Source organism: Haematobia irritans, chromosome 1, assembly GCF_050003625.1.
Source record: "Haematobia irritans isolate KBUSLIRL chromosome 1, ASM5000362v1, whole genome shotgun sequence".
Taxonomy (NCBI): Eukaryota; Metazoa; Arthropoda; class Insecta; order Diptera; family Muscidae; genus Haematobia; species Haematobia irritans.
The window spans coordinates 249,963,471-249,977,670 of record NC_134397.1 but is presented as its reverse complement, the minus strand read 5'-3'; the positions used below and the strand labels follow the sequence as shown (position 1 = coordinate 249,977,670).

Sequence of the window (14,200 nt, the reverse complement as noted above, 5' to 3'; positions counted from 1 at the left end):
TTTTGAGGTTTTTATATTATTGCGAGCATCTATTTTATTGGTGTTTTCGTATATGCTACATATACATTCATAGGTCTACTGAAATCACATGCGCTTCCCATTTGGTTGGTAGGGACTTTTCTTGTTTTTAGGTAAAAAATATCTATATAACTTATTGGGTAATACAAATTCTAGTTGTTAATAAATACAATGGTACATCATATGACATTTATTTCATATGCGTTTTAGCCTTTTGTTTTTGTTGTTGTACAATTTAAATCTAATCTAAATTTTCTTAAAACATTTTCTTATTGATGGTCAACATGTCCTTTTCATCTTCGGCAGTAAGATCTTTATCGCCATAACCCCATGTGGCATGTGTACCATCGCCAGTACGTATAACACGTTTTTCAATAGTCTCAGGAGCCACAGATTTCAGGTCATAGGCCCAGCCAATTTTAGCAAAGAAATCAATAAAGGCGGTGGTCAAGTTCATGGAATAATTGCCCCATTCGGCAGTCTTGTAATCCCAGGGGAAGACATGATGATAGTTATGCCAACCTTCACCAAAGGCAAAAGCTGCTACCATTGAGTTCTGAGAGGGATTAATGGTCCTGGAAAGTGTATCACATAATTGTATAATTATATCAATTTTGAATTCAATAGCAAAACCTACTTGTCATAGGGACGTCCACCAAATTTATGGGCAGCACTGTTGACACACCAGGTAACATTGAGCAAGAAACACCAACGGAACATAGTGGCCACAAACCAGGAGTTAATGAAACTCTCATTCCAGAAGTACATGGGAATGACGGTGGGCAAAATGAAACAGGCTAAAGGCATCAAGACCATGTAGTGTCTATAAAAGAAAAACATTTTTTTTATTATAGTATGGATTTAAAAGTTTCCAAGTATTTGTTTTTAATCGAGATACTTGAGGTTTAAAAATTGATTTATCATATTGCCCAAAAAACGACTAACATACAAAAAAAAAAATATGTATGTATATAATTTTTGTATATTGATAACAATTCTATATTTATGGTTTGACTTTAATTAATTTTGAACTTTTATTTGGCCTGTGGATGAATCAATTCTAACTTTTCTAATTATCTTCGTCCCACTATTATCAAGAATTTAAAGAAATTTTCCATCTTACGGTCCATCTCACGGTCAGCAGCTTATCGGACTTTTTTAATACAATAGAAAATTCCCCAATATCCTTGATGATGGAGGAAGACGAAGTCAAACGGTAATTTGAAATCAACATACATAAAATTTGATATCTATGGAACTTACTTCTTTTGGAACATAACAATGGGATCGGCACGTAAATCAGACAAATCTAAACCTTTTCCCTTGGCAACAACATCGGGATGTTTTTTGCACAACAACCAGCCAATATGGGAGAAGAAAAATCCACGGGTAGCATTATGGGGATCGGCATCAGTTTCAGAAAATTTATGATGGACACGATGATCACGGGCCCAATGATAGGCGGCATCTTGGAAAGCAATTGTATTAAAAACAATCAGAATTAAACGCAATGGCCATTTGGCCTTGTATGAGCGATGGGCCCACAAACGATGGGCACCAGCAGTAATACCCAAAACACCAACAGAGTATAAGAAAATGGCTATTCGGAATAGATAGATATATGTGTGTGTGTTGGTTTGTAAGAAAATCATGTTAATCGTATTTTTGCATTTTACTTACAGAAAAATACTGTGGCCCATTTTGCCTTGGCAAAGAACAAATAACCACCATATAAGGCAGCAATGTGTAGATAACCAAAAAGAATAATATTACGCCACACCAATTTCAATTTTCTCTTTTCAGCCTTCTTGAATTGTGTGATGTCAGTGGCCAAGGCACCGTCAACGGTTTCTGCATCAGCCTCAAAAAGAACGCCGGTTTGTTTTGATCCAGGCAATTCAGTGGTGTCAAGTGGTTCATGACCACTGGTAATGGTAGTCGAACGTGGCGGCATTTTTAGGATCTAATTACTGAAATGGAAAACAAAAATTAATAACAAAAATGAATCTAAATGCCTACTGCTTAAAACTATGTATATATTAGAGTGTCGTAAAGAGGAGAAAGAAGCGGTAAATGACATAAGTATTTCCCTAAAAAGATTGAAAAAATATAATTATTTCGTTGTGGCAAATGGTATAGTCCTAAGGAATTTAAATTGGAAGATATGCCTAGATAGGAACTATAAACAATAGAGCTCGACCGAAGCGGGTTTTTGTGGTCGAAGCCAATGTTCGGCAAAAAAGCAATAATCGGCTGAAGCCGATTATTTTCCTCAAATTTGTAAATAAAGAAATTTGGTGTGTTTTAGTTCAATATTAGAATATTTTTTTTTTCAACAAATGCATAAATAAAATAATAAAAGGTAATTCAGTCCAGAAATTTGATAGTATAATGACAAAAAAGATTTTTTTTTTAATTTTTTTACGTCGTATTTGTACTAAGCGTTTTGACTGAGACAAATTCAATACTTGGACTATTCAATATGAAAAAAAAATATTAAAAAAGCGTCGGCTTCGGATAATCGGCCTCTTGACGCCGAAGGCCGATTCGTGGTAGATTATCGATTTTTGGTGGAATGCCGAAGCCGATGCTTCGGTCGAGCTCGATATGCTTGTAAATCGCCCTAAACTACATGAATAATTATGAATAACACCAGCAGCCATACGCCAATAGATCTATTATTTAATTTTATCAAATATTGATTTTAAGAGTTGGTAATTCGCGGATGAAATAATTTTCTTTAATTTCTTTACTTTTTATACCCTGCGCCACACTGTGGAACAGGGTATTATAAGTTAGTGCATATGTTTGCAACACCCAGAAGGAGACGAGATAGACACATGGTGTCTTTGGCAAAAATGCTCAGGGTGGGCTCTTGAGTCGATATAGCGATGTCCGTCTGTCCGTGAACACATTTTTGTAATCAAAGTCTAGGTCGCAGTTTTAGTCCAATCGACTTCAAATTTGGCACAAGTATGTGTTTTGGCTCAGAATAGATCCCTATTGATTTTGGAAGAAATCGGTTCAGATTTAGATATAGCTCCCATATATATATATTTCGCCCGATATGGACTTATATGGCCCCAGAAGCCAGAGTTTTACCCTAATTTGCTTAAAATTTTCCACAAGAAGAACAATTAGTACTATAGTCAAGTGTGCCAAATTTTATTGAAATCGGTTCAGATTTAGATATAGCTCCCATATATATCTTTCGCCCGATATGGACTAATGCGGTCCCAGAAGCCAGATTTTTACCCCAAGTTGGTTGAAATTTTGCACAAGGAGTAGAATTAGCATTGTAGCTATGCGCGCCAAATTTGGTTGAAATCGGTTCAGATTTAGATATAGCTCCAATCTATAGCTTTCGGCCGATTTACACTCATATGACCACAGAGGCCAATTTTTTGCTCCGATTTAGTTGAAATTTTGTACAAGGAGTAGAATTAGCATTGTAGCTATGCGTGCCAAATTTGGTTGAAATCGTTTCAGATTTAGATATAGCTCCCATATATATGTTTATCTGATTTCGACAAAAATGGTCAAAATACCAAAATTTTTTTTGTAAAATCGCCACTGCTTGGTCGAATAGTTGTAAAAATGATTCTAATTTTCCTAAACTTCTAATACATATATATCAAGCGATAAATCATAAATAAACGTTTGGGAAGTTTCCTTAAAATTGCTTCAGATTTAAATGTTTCCCATATTTTTTTACTAACATTGTGTTCCACCCTAGTGCATTAGCCGACTTAAATTTTGAGTCTATAGATTTTGTAGAAGTCTATCAAATTCTGTCCAGATCGATTGAAATTTAAATGTATGTATTTGGGACAAACATTTATATATAGCCCCCAACACATTTGACGGATGTGATATGGTATCGAAAATTTAGATCTACAAAGTGGTGCAGGGTATAATATAGTCGGCCCCGCCCGACTTTAGACTTTCCTTACTTTTTGAATACGACTTTCCATTGTATTAGTTTTCTAATTGAAAATCAATTTTTAGTCATGGTTACTTTTAAATAAATAAAAAATGTATATATTATTTCGCAATAGTTTTGAATATATCATAAAATCCATTTAAGATTTATTAGCTTTCAGATCATTCGATTATTATATATTTTTACTTATCTGCGTAGTTTATATTATTGTTTCGTCTACGAATTTTATAATTGTTACTATATTGAAAATGAATTTGAGATAAGACAGACTATTATTTAAAAACCTGTATAACAATTTGCATAACAATAAAACAAACAACATCACAATGACGTGCATTTTCCGAGATAATGGAAAAATTCTGATTTGCTATTAAAATTAGTACTTTGATCTCTTAAGTGAATGAATGAAAGTGAAAAAGAATGAAAACCGTGTTCTTTTGCCAAGTCCCATCTTGGAAATTGCCCTTAATTAATTAATAAAACGAATATTATAATTTAAATGCGAAAGGCGATGTTTTTACGGACCTTTACGATAACAAGTACATACAGCAGCAAAGATTTTACCTATGAAGACTATATCAGATTCTGGATTTATAAGAACCATTTTTGTTTGAGTTTTCGAGGAATCATTAACATCTCTTGTAAGTGTGCAAGAAAATTATAAAATAACGTCTTGATTTGAAATCTTAAATCTGTAGATTTTTACCCGAGAAGTAAAATCTGGAAATTTTACATTGAGTTTCAAGCAATTTTCATGATCGGTGCGCCTTCTATACCCTCAAAAAGTGAAATCGGTCTATATGGAGGCATTACAAAATGAACCAACAAAAACTTAATCCGATACACGTTTTTGTGAGCCTAAAATACCAGAATATTTAGAATTTCAGGCAAATCGGAAAAAAACTACTACAAACCCAATGAGTTAAATTGGGAAATTGTTCTTATGGGGGCTATACTAAAACATGCATCGATGCTCACCGTTTTCGGCACACCTCTTTATGGTCCTAAAATAATTCTAGATTTCAAATTTCATGCAAATTGGATAAAAACTACGGTTTCTATAAGCCCAAGAAGTAAAATCTGGAGATCGGTCTATAAGGGGGCTATACCAAAACATGGACCGATACTCACCATTTTTGGAATACGGTCCTTTATGGTCCTAAAATACCTCTAGATTTCCAATTTCAGGCAAATTGAATAAAAACTACGGTTTCTATAAGCCCAAGACCCCAAATCGGGAGGTCGGTTTATATGGGGACCATACCAAAACATGGACCGATGCTCACCATTTTTGGCACACCTCTTTAAGGTTTAAAATACCTCTAGATTTCCAATTTCTGGTAAATTTAATAAAAACTGCGGATTCTAGAAGCCCAAGAAGTAAAATCGGGAGATCGGTCTATATGGGGACTATACCAAAACATGGACCGATACTCACCATTTTTGGCACACAGCTTTATGGTCATAAAATACCTCTAGATTTCAAATTGGATAAAAACTACGATTTCTATAAGCCCAAGACCCAAAATCGGGAGGTCGGTTTATATGGGGACTATATCAAAACCTGGACCGATATAGTCCACCTTCGAACTTGACCTGCCTGCAGGCAAAAGACGAGTTTGTGCAAAATTTCAGCACGATTGCTTCATTATTGAAGACTGTAGCGTGATTACAACAGACAGACGGACGGACATGGTTATATCGATATTTCGATAAGTTGCAAACGGAATGACAAACTTATTATACCCCCGTCACCATTTTATGGTGGTGGGTATAAAAAAAATTCGAGTTGTATTAATATTAAGATATATCAGACAAGTAGAAAAATCGGTTTAATACTCACTGATGTAGCAGATTCTTGCTATATTATTTTAAAAAAAATTATATTATTAAGGAATATGAATTAATTACTGAAAAAATCTTGAAAACCTCTTTTAGCAGAAAATTTGTGGAAAAGACTTGACAATAGTGGTTGCATTTTATTTATAAAATGCATAAAATTTTCAGATAAAACATTGGTTATATTGTCGGGTATGAAATCTAAGGATCGTTTACACTGAATGACGATTCCAATTTATTAATAAACAAACCTAAAAAGCCACAAATTTAACTAATTGTGATATTTTCGGGATTCAAAATCCCGAATGCCAGCCCTAATCCTTATATCAATTTTTTTTGTCTTGTATTGGTAACTCTGAAAACACTACCAAAAAAGGGCATCTGCGTTTTAATGTACCGGCCTTTGTTTCTAAGCCTCTCATTCTTCCTAGTCGTGTGTGTGTGTGTCGGTATTTTCTTTTCACACTAACTGAGTGTTAATTGAACATATGTTAAAAACAAAATATGAGTATGGAGAAAGAAAGCCCATCTCCCCCATTCGATGAAGCAAAATAATCACGTATTCACAATTACTGATGGTATGTATCTAAGTCTCAAACATTGGTGGGGAAAGTATAACACAAAATTTGCGATGTGAAATTCATCCATTCCCCTCACACTCATACTAGTATATTTTTGTTGTTATTGTTGAGTTTACACCCAATAATAAAAGAACAAATAAAAGTCACACCATTAGCAGTAGCATCAACTTTTGGAGATGAATGGTGAAGTGATAGGGGGACACGTTATCCGAAGAGACGTTAGAATATATAGGCCCCTAATGCAAAAAAAAACAATTTCGTACATATTACGTCACCAAAGAAATTGGGGAAAGCGATATTAAAGATTTCCAAAATTAAAAAAAAAATCAAATATTTTTTAAAGTATATAATAACGAGATTAAAATGCTGCACCAAATATGGTTTTAGAGTTTCCAAACACATAAATAAAATAGAAATGCCAAAGTGGAGAAAAGTTGACGTGGTCCCTTCTTATTTATTCGTATCTTTTGTGTTCAAACATAATATCACAAAAAATATATTGGGCCTTTTGTTGCAAAAAGTTAACACTTCGGAAAAGATTTCTTATTACATTTTATATATTTCCACACTTTATTTTTTGTATTTTTATTTTAATTTTATTTTCGCACAATAACTCACAGCTCTTGACACGTTCTCGACACACCGTCCACCAGATACAGAATGAACGGCTGATTTTTGCTAAGCGATGTGGCTTGTGTGGTTGTTAAGCTTACTTTTGTTGTTTGCAAAAAATGTATGGAAAGAGAAATATACACATGGTCTCATTGAAGTACACATAACCACACACACACACACATGATCATTGAATTAAAAAAGCTTTCTTTCTTTTGGCTTTCTCTCTCACTCTCTTTACTCACTGTCATATTATTTCATATGTACTGTTTCACTCACATTTATTTGATTTATTTTCTCAGGCAGATACAGTTGATTATTGTACTGTATACAACAAATTCTTCGCAAATCCACAAAATATCCTTCGCACACCTAGAAAAACCTTCCGTCGCGGTGTAAACGCCCTGTTGTCGTACAGAAGACTTTCTACAAATAAGCTAGAACGCTGCTATTTAAGCGTTTTCCTTTTTAGGTATTTTTATTTCACTATATTGATAAGGTTGAATGTCGCAAAAGTATTAACTATCGTTTGCCCTATCGGCTATATGCCGCCATTGGTTAATCTAGCAGTGGTATATTTACACTTTTCGTTACCGTTATCTTTTGGCAAATTGCAAAAAACCAATGGACCTTGTTTTGGCAAAAACAAAATAATAATAATAACAAATTGCATTTTTGGAAATATGGACATGCGTGCACACCACTTTCTAATGAAATTTTACTTCGGCAAACAATTTCCCAAAGTGTGTGTGCGAATTTCCTATGCATTCGGTACTGTGAACCAGACAAAGTGTTTGCAACATTATGCATTATTATGGTATTAACTGTCCGATTGCATTCCTGAAACTTTTGCAAAATCGCATAAACCTTGCCAACATTTCGAAGTTCGATTTTATCTACATCGCTACCGTAGACTCTTATGTGACACTATAACAATCGTCAATTGTGATGGGAAAATGGACCAAAAGTTGTAGTTTGCCATCGATATTGTTAGAAGAGCAATTTTTAGAATAGTGACAGCCTGTTATTTTAGGCTCACTTAGGCTATTCAGTCCATTTTGATACCACAATGGTGAACTTTTCTCTTATCAGTGAGTGCTGCCCGATTCTATGTTTAGCTTAATGATAAGGGAGTCGTTTTGGTAATATGTGAAACACCAAGAGTAAATAGTTTCTTATAAATTGTTTGAAGAGAGCCAACAAATCAGGGCTAAAAATATTGATATTTGGCTTAAAATTCTAAGAAGTGCCGTAAATTCCAAAAATTTTGGCAAGGTAGTTTGATGTTTTGATGGATATTTGATCGAAGCCGACATATGTGTGGTGGCGCACGAGTCAAGTAGACGTCGTGTGTTAGCTGTTCGGATCTCTGCCCATAAGAGTGATGAAATCTAAAAAATGTGACAGAGATTTCAGAATAAAGGCCGGTACTCTGTTCGGTTTTCGCGTTGAAATTCCATACAAAACCACAAAATGCGAAAAACTAGCGAAATTTTTCCATTTTTGATACTTTGTTTTTTTTTCGAGATGAAAAACTGACGTTTATAGTATAGCGCCCTTTGCAATGTAAAAGAAGATATAATTTATATATTAAAACTATTTGTGTGGGTTTATAACGCAAACACGGATTATATTTTTGTTCCGAAAATATACAAAGGACCAAAGGAGTAGTATATCAATTGCGCAATGTAAAATAAAATGTTAATTTTGTAATAGTAAGCAGCAACCGCAAACTGAATTCAATATCGCTCCCTGTTAAATAGCGCTCCCTGTTACCTAAATAAACAACGCTTTCTATGTGCGAAATAATGGTTTCTATAAATTTTTTTCGCAAAAATGAACATAGTATCGGCCTTTATATTTTATTTTTTTTTAATTAAAGTCCTCAAAGTAACATATAATTGATTTTTTTTAATTTTAGCCTAAAATGTTTAAATTTAACCATTTGTACATTATATTTTCTCAAAGTGTATATACAATTTTTTTATGAAGCAAATTAATCTGTTTATTTATTTGGAAGAAAATTAATCTATTTAAATTGTTTAATATCCGGTTAAATGCTAATCGTAGATTTGGAACCATTAAATATTTCCAAATATATTCTGCGATTATCCGTACCTACTTCTTATGCGATTGTTTTTAGGTGCATGAGACCGCACTGAGTTGGGTGCACAAGTCCGCACTCTATTACCGTGTGAAGTTAAAAATATTTAACTTTTCAATGAGTCCGAGTGCATTGGCAGCACAAATCGTCTGAAATTATATTGTTGTTATATTTTAGAGTTTTCTTCACATTTAACCACCCAATAAACGCAGGATGAGCGTTTTTCAAATGCAACAACTTTTCAGTTTGAGGGTAAATATAATTTTCAACAAAAATTCAACTTGACTTGAAATAGCTCATCTTCAATACATCTTCAAATTGTTTGCAAATTACTTCCAATTTGCCAAAATGTTGACGAAATCTTTGAAAAGGTGTTGAAGATAATATGAGAAAACTTTGACAAAACACTACCCTAAAATGCAACGAAAAAACCATGTGGTTTTCAATACTTATTTGTGCAACGAAGTTCGTGGTCAATTGCAAGAAATAAAAAATGGAAAATTTTAGACAAATAACCAAATAGTTTATAAAAATAGGTAAGTGAAAATAAAAAATGAAATAAAACTTTAAGGAAGTCACGAAATGTATATCTCTTTGCAGAAAACTAAAATTATGGATTCTACCTTCTTGAAAACATTAAAAAGCTGACCGATGAAAAAATGGTGGACAATTAACTGAAACTGCTTCAAATAGTTTTTAATAATTGGTACGTCAATATGAAAAATTAAATCAACACTTTAGAGAAGTCACTAAATTTAAATCTCTTTGCAGAAAACTAAACTCTTTGGATGCTACATTCTTGCAAACATTAAGAAGCTGACCAATGAAAAATGAGTGGCTTATCGACAAGAAAAAGTTTCCAGAAACATTACAAGTGCAACCAATTAAAATTGTTAAAAACAACAAAATGTTGAAATCAACAACTTCTGGATGAAAATGTGCATCACACCGTCAGTTTAATTCATATGCTATTATCAGTTTAACATGGATATTTTGTGAATTCCTTCTGCTGGAAATCAATTCTAACACGCGGTCCAGTACGTTCCTAATTTCAAATTGCCCGCATGTTAATAAATTTTAATGCTGTTTTATGACACCAAAAGGAAGGAAAACGAATTATCAATGCAAAAGTGTTTACTAATAATGTTTAAGATATTTAAAGTTTTGTTGTTTGTTTTATTTTTTGTTCTTATTTGTTGATATGTTTAATAAGATAATTATTTATCAATTGGTATTGTAGTGTATTATGTAGTGTAGTGTATTATTATATATTTTATTTTGATGAAAATGAATAAATTATACAAAATTCATAGAATTTTGGCTTTGACTTTCAATTTGAAGTGGGGATATCATTCATACAAATTTAGGTTGAAAAGTATTTGCAACGATGTTAATTTTGAATTTGACTCGCATCGAAAATTGTTTGACAAATTATTGAGTAGCGATGCATTTCAATTTGAGGATAACACTTGATATATTATCGCTAATGTGTTGAATTTCACTGTTGAGGGTAATGTCTGTTTTTTGTTGAGAACGCGATTTTCTCAACAATTTCTCAACTTGAATATTACCCTAATCCTTTGAAAAAATGTTTGAAAAATTGTTGCAATTTAGCATTTTTCAAACGTTTGTGTTTATTGGGCAAGTTATTAAACAAACATATATGTAATTTATTTTCGATGACTATCGACATGTTTTACAAATTTTCTTCCAATGTCTGCCTTTACGACATATTGGCTAAAAAAAAAAACAAATAACAAATATTTCCTGGGTTTCTTGACGAGACGATATTCCGTCTTATTAAACCAAAATGTAAAAATCTATATCATAAGAAATATACAGTGAGCAAAAAAAAAAAGTTGTACACCTATGTGACATAAATTGTGAAACGATATGGAAAATATAAAGTAAATATTTATTTATTATAACTTCAATTAAAGTTCGAGATCCCAGCTTTAATTTAAGGTATAATAATATTTACTTCATATTTTCCACATCGTTTCACAATTTATGTCACATTGGTGTACAAAATTTTTTTTTGCTAACTGTATATATAAAACTCCAACCAACTAGGTACTATAAATTTGTAATAATTCATTAATATGGACAAAGATCGAAACTACACTGATCGTCATAACAAAATTCACATAAGTATTTGTTTCAAATTAATTTTTATTTTAGCATTTATATTTACCATCTTATTGAACAGTGTTTGGTATAGCAAAAAGGAGTATTCAAATCTTTAATTAAATCACAAAATTAAAAAATAAAAAACGCCTCAAAACACTTTTCGCAAAACAAACCTTTTGTACAATTTATTTCGACACTCACTGTACATCTGTTCGTATCAGGGAAGTTGTACTGTATGAGAAAAAAAAATAAATTTAAAATATTCTATACAGTACAAACAAAAAATTGTCCTTTTGATACAGTATCACTGTTAACATTTTTTAATTTCGAGTCACTTATAACCGTCGCTATAAAGGTGAAAACACAAGCGATGTCAAATATGATCTGAAGAGAAAAAGTCTTAACAACATGGAAATCTGATTGTTAATAACTGTGCCCAAGTGTCATATAAAGAGGAATTTGGGAATTTAGGAATATAGCTTATATAACCAATTTCTAGTACATCAAACAATTATAATCTTTAAATCTACACGGACGAAAAAGACTGTTTTTCATATGTTTCGCTGTAAAAGTTATATGTTTGGAACTCAAATTTTTGACACATTATTTTTAAGTGCAATGGTCATAAACTAGCATAACATATTTGTGACATATATGTTAGAACATATTATGTTTGGGACATAATTTTTTTTAATATAATATGTGTGTATGCAAACATATGTATATTAATTTAGAAATTTCCTATAAATATATATGTGTGTGTTTCGAAAGAGAGTAAAAAAAGGAAGTAACTACCCAGAGAGCAATTATGTCCGACGTGTCGGACGTCCGAAAACGTCTGCTAAATCTCTGGTATTATATCAGACATTTAGCCGAAAATCAGTTATTTCTTCCGAGATTTATCCGACTTTGTCTGCACATTCTCGGATCTTTTTTCAGACGATGTCTGCACAATCTCTGAAGTTTCGTACGAGAACTAACCGACGTAGTCGGTAGAATCTCTGAAGGGAATTTTGTCAACCGAGATTTGACCGAAAACCTCTGCAAAAGTTCGGAACGAATTTTTGTTTTTGCATTTTGTTATTATTTTTGAATTCCATTGTCAGTTTCTATTGTGATCAGAGTATGAAGCCGACCCATTTTTGTCGGCGGCGGCTGACACTAATTTTTTGCCTCCGGCTGCGGCGGCTTGACGGCTAAGCCAATATAAATTTGTCTATTCGGCGGCGGACAATTATCCATTATAACATCAATTTGAAGTTATCCGAATGGTAATGAGATTAGTTGTACAACCAATCTTACAATCGCATTTACATTTCATTCAAATTTTCTGAGCTAATTTTTTGCAAAATTATTATAACAACTTGATACTGACTTATTTTGGGTGGAAAGTTAAACATTTTGACAAAAAATGCAAAAATTTTTAATAAATTTTTCTGATTTAAATCAATATTTATGATTAATTGGCGGCTAATTTTGAGTCGAGATGAGTCGACATATTCGGCGGCGGCTTCGACTGGAAAAAACTGGTCGGCGGCGGCTAAAATTGGCGGCGCGACTCGGCGGCTTCATTCTCTGATTGTGATATCGCGCTGAACAGATCGTACAAATAAAACGGTGAGTGAATAAACAAAATAGTGGCAAAGGGAAGTGTTAAAATAGTAAATAACAATATCATAACGGTGTTCTAAATAAAAAAAATAAAAAAACTTATATTTAAAGACGACAACATTGCTTCAAAATTTTCTTGGTCAAATACGAACAACATACCTGTCAAGGATTTCTATTTTATAAAGTTGCTTAAAGGTATTTAAAACAGCGCTATTGTTATTATTATAATTTTAATGATTATAACTTCATTTTTTAGATCGCACATTTGAAAGAATTCCTCAAGCGTCGAACTCTACTATTTCAATGCAGCAATAGATCGACTGAATAAAAGAAATAAGAGAAAGATTGCCGAACTATACTGTATATATTTTTTAACAATATTAGGTTACATTATATGTAATATATTAATATTTAATTTACAAACTACCATTGAATTGAACAAATTAATATGATCTCTTAGCATAACATAGATTTTTAATAACTTTGAAATATAATTTTAGTTTAAAATCTTTTTAAATAACTTTGAAATAAAATTTTAGTTTTAAATCTTTTTAAATAACTTTGAATCACATTTTTAATTGTCCGACAAAAGTCCTAGCTTCTCGGTAGAAAGTCGGACAAAGTGTCCGACAATGGTCCGAATTTCTCCAAACAAAATCGAAATTCTCTGCTAAATGTCGGTAAAATTGTCCGAGAAAGTTCCGAGATGCTCTGCTAAATGTCGGGAAAAATGTCCGAGAATTGTTCGAGCTTCTCTGCATAATGTCGGTCAAACTATCAGATTTCCCTCAGAATTGCCCATCCGAATTCGGAACGAATTCTGTCGGAATGTCTGGACAATCATCCGATTTCCCTCAGACATTTCGGTTCGAATTCTTGTCAACCGCTCATTACACTTTCCGAGCGATTTCGGGCCGAATTCGGAATCAGACTCGGATGATTTAGCAGACGTTCTGTCAGAATTCGAACCGAATTCGGAAGTAATTGTTCGCTGGGTAATTGGTACCTTAAAAATATATACACACAAAGAGAATTTCATGATTTTTTTTTCTACTAGTTATACCTAAGGTGAAATATAATATGTTTGAACAATATAAACAATATTTTGTTTGGACCAATCCTGGAAATATATATGCTTGAAGCAGAACGTTTTTGGGAGTATATGTTACGGAAGCGATTTTTTGAGGATGTAGTACTAAGCAAAGACAATAGACTTTAGGAAGATGGGAAATTGGCTTGCGTCATACCAAATGTTGCATTTACCATGTTAGTTCCATACATGCTTGTAATTTTTTTTATTTTTTAAATGAAAAACTTAATTTTCTTAATGAAACAATGTTAATTTTTAGGCAACGACAAAAA

At 32.7% G+C, this 14,200-nt stretch overlaps 1 protein-coding gene and 1 long non-coding RNA gene across 3 annotated transcripts; one reads left to right on the top strand and one right to left on the bottom strand.

Moving 5' to 3' along the window:
• On the bottom strand, positions 1-7,432 carry LOC142219793 (acyl-CoA Delta-9 desaturase-like). 2 transcript variants are annotated; one of them, XM_075288614.1, is made up of 5 exons: positions 7,273-7,432; positions 1,699-1,988; positions 1,282-1,618; positions 656-841; positions 1-593 (listed from the first exon to the last, which is right to left on the bottom strand). In XM_075288614.1, exons 2-5 carry the CDS (start codon positions 1,970-1,972, stop codon positions 275-277), a joined length of 1,116 nt encoding a protein of 371 aa, XP_075144729.1. In that variant the 5' UTR covers positions 1,973-1,988; positions 7,273-7,432; the 3' UTR covers positions 1-274. The 2 variants fall into 2 exon arrangements, with proteins under 2 accessions (XP_075144729.1, XP_075144731.1); XM_075288616.1 differs by lacking the exon at positions 7,273-7,432 and adding an exon at positions 7,000-7,154.
• A 1,921-nt stretch (positions 7,433-9,353) lies between these two features.
• LOC142219622 (uncharacterized) lies at positions 9,354-10,412 on the top strand. The gene is made up of 2 exons (XR_012717674.1): positions 9,354-9,633; positions 9,698-10,412. It is a non-coding gene; the product is annotated as an uncharacterized LOC142219622 (long non-coding RNA).
• The last annotated feature ends 3,788 nt before the right edge of the window (positions 10,413-14,200 follow it).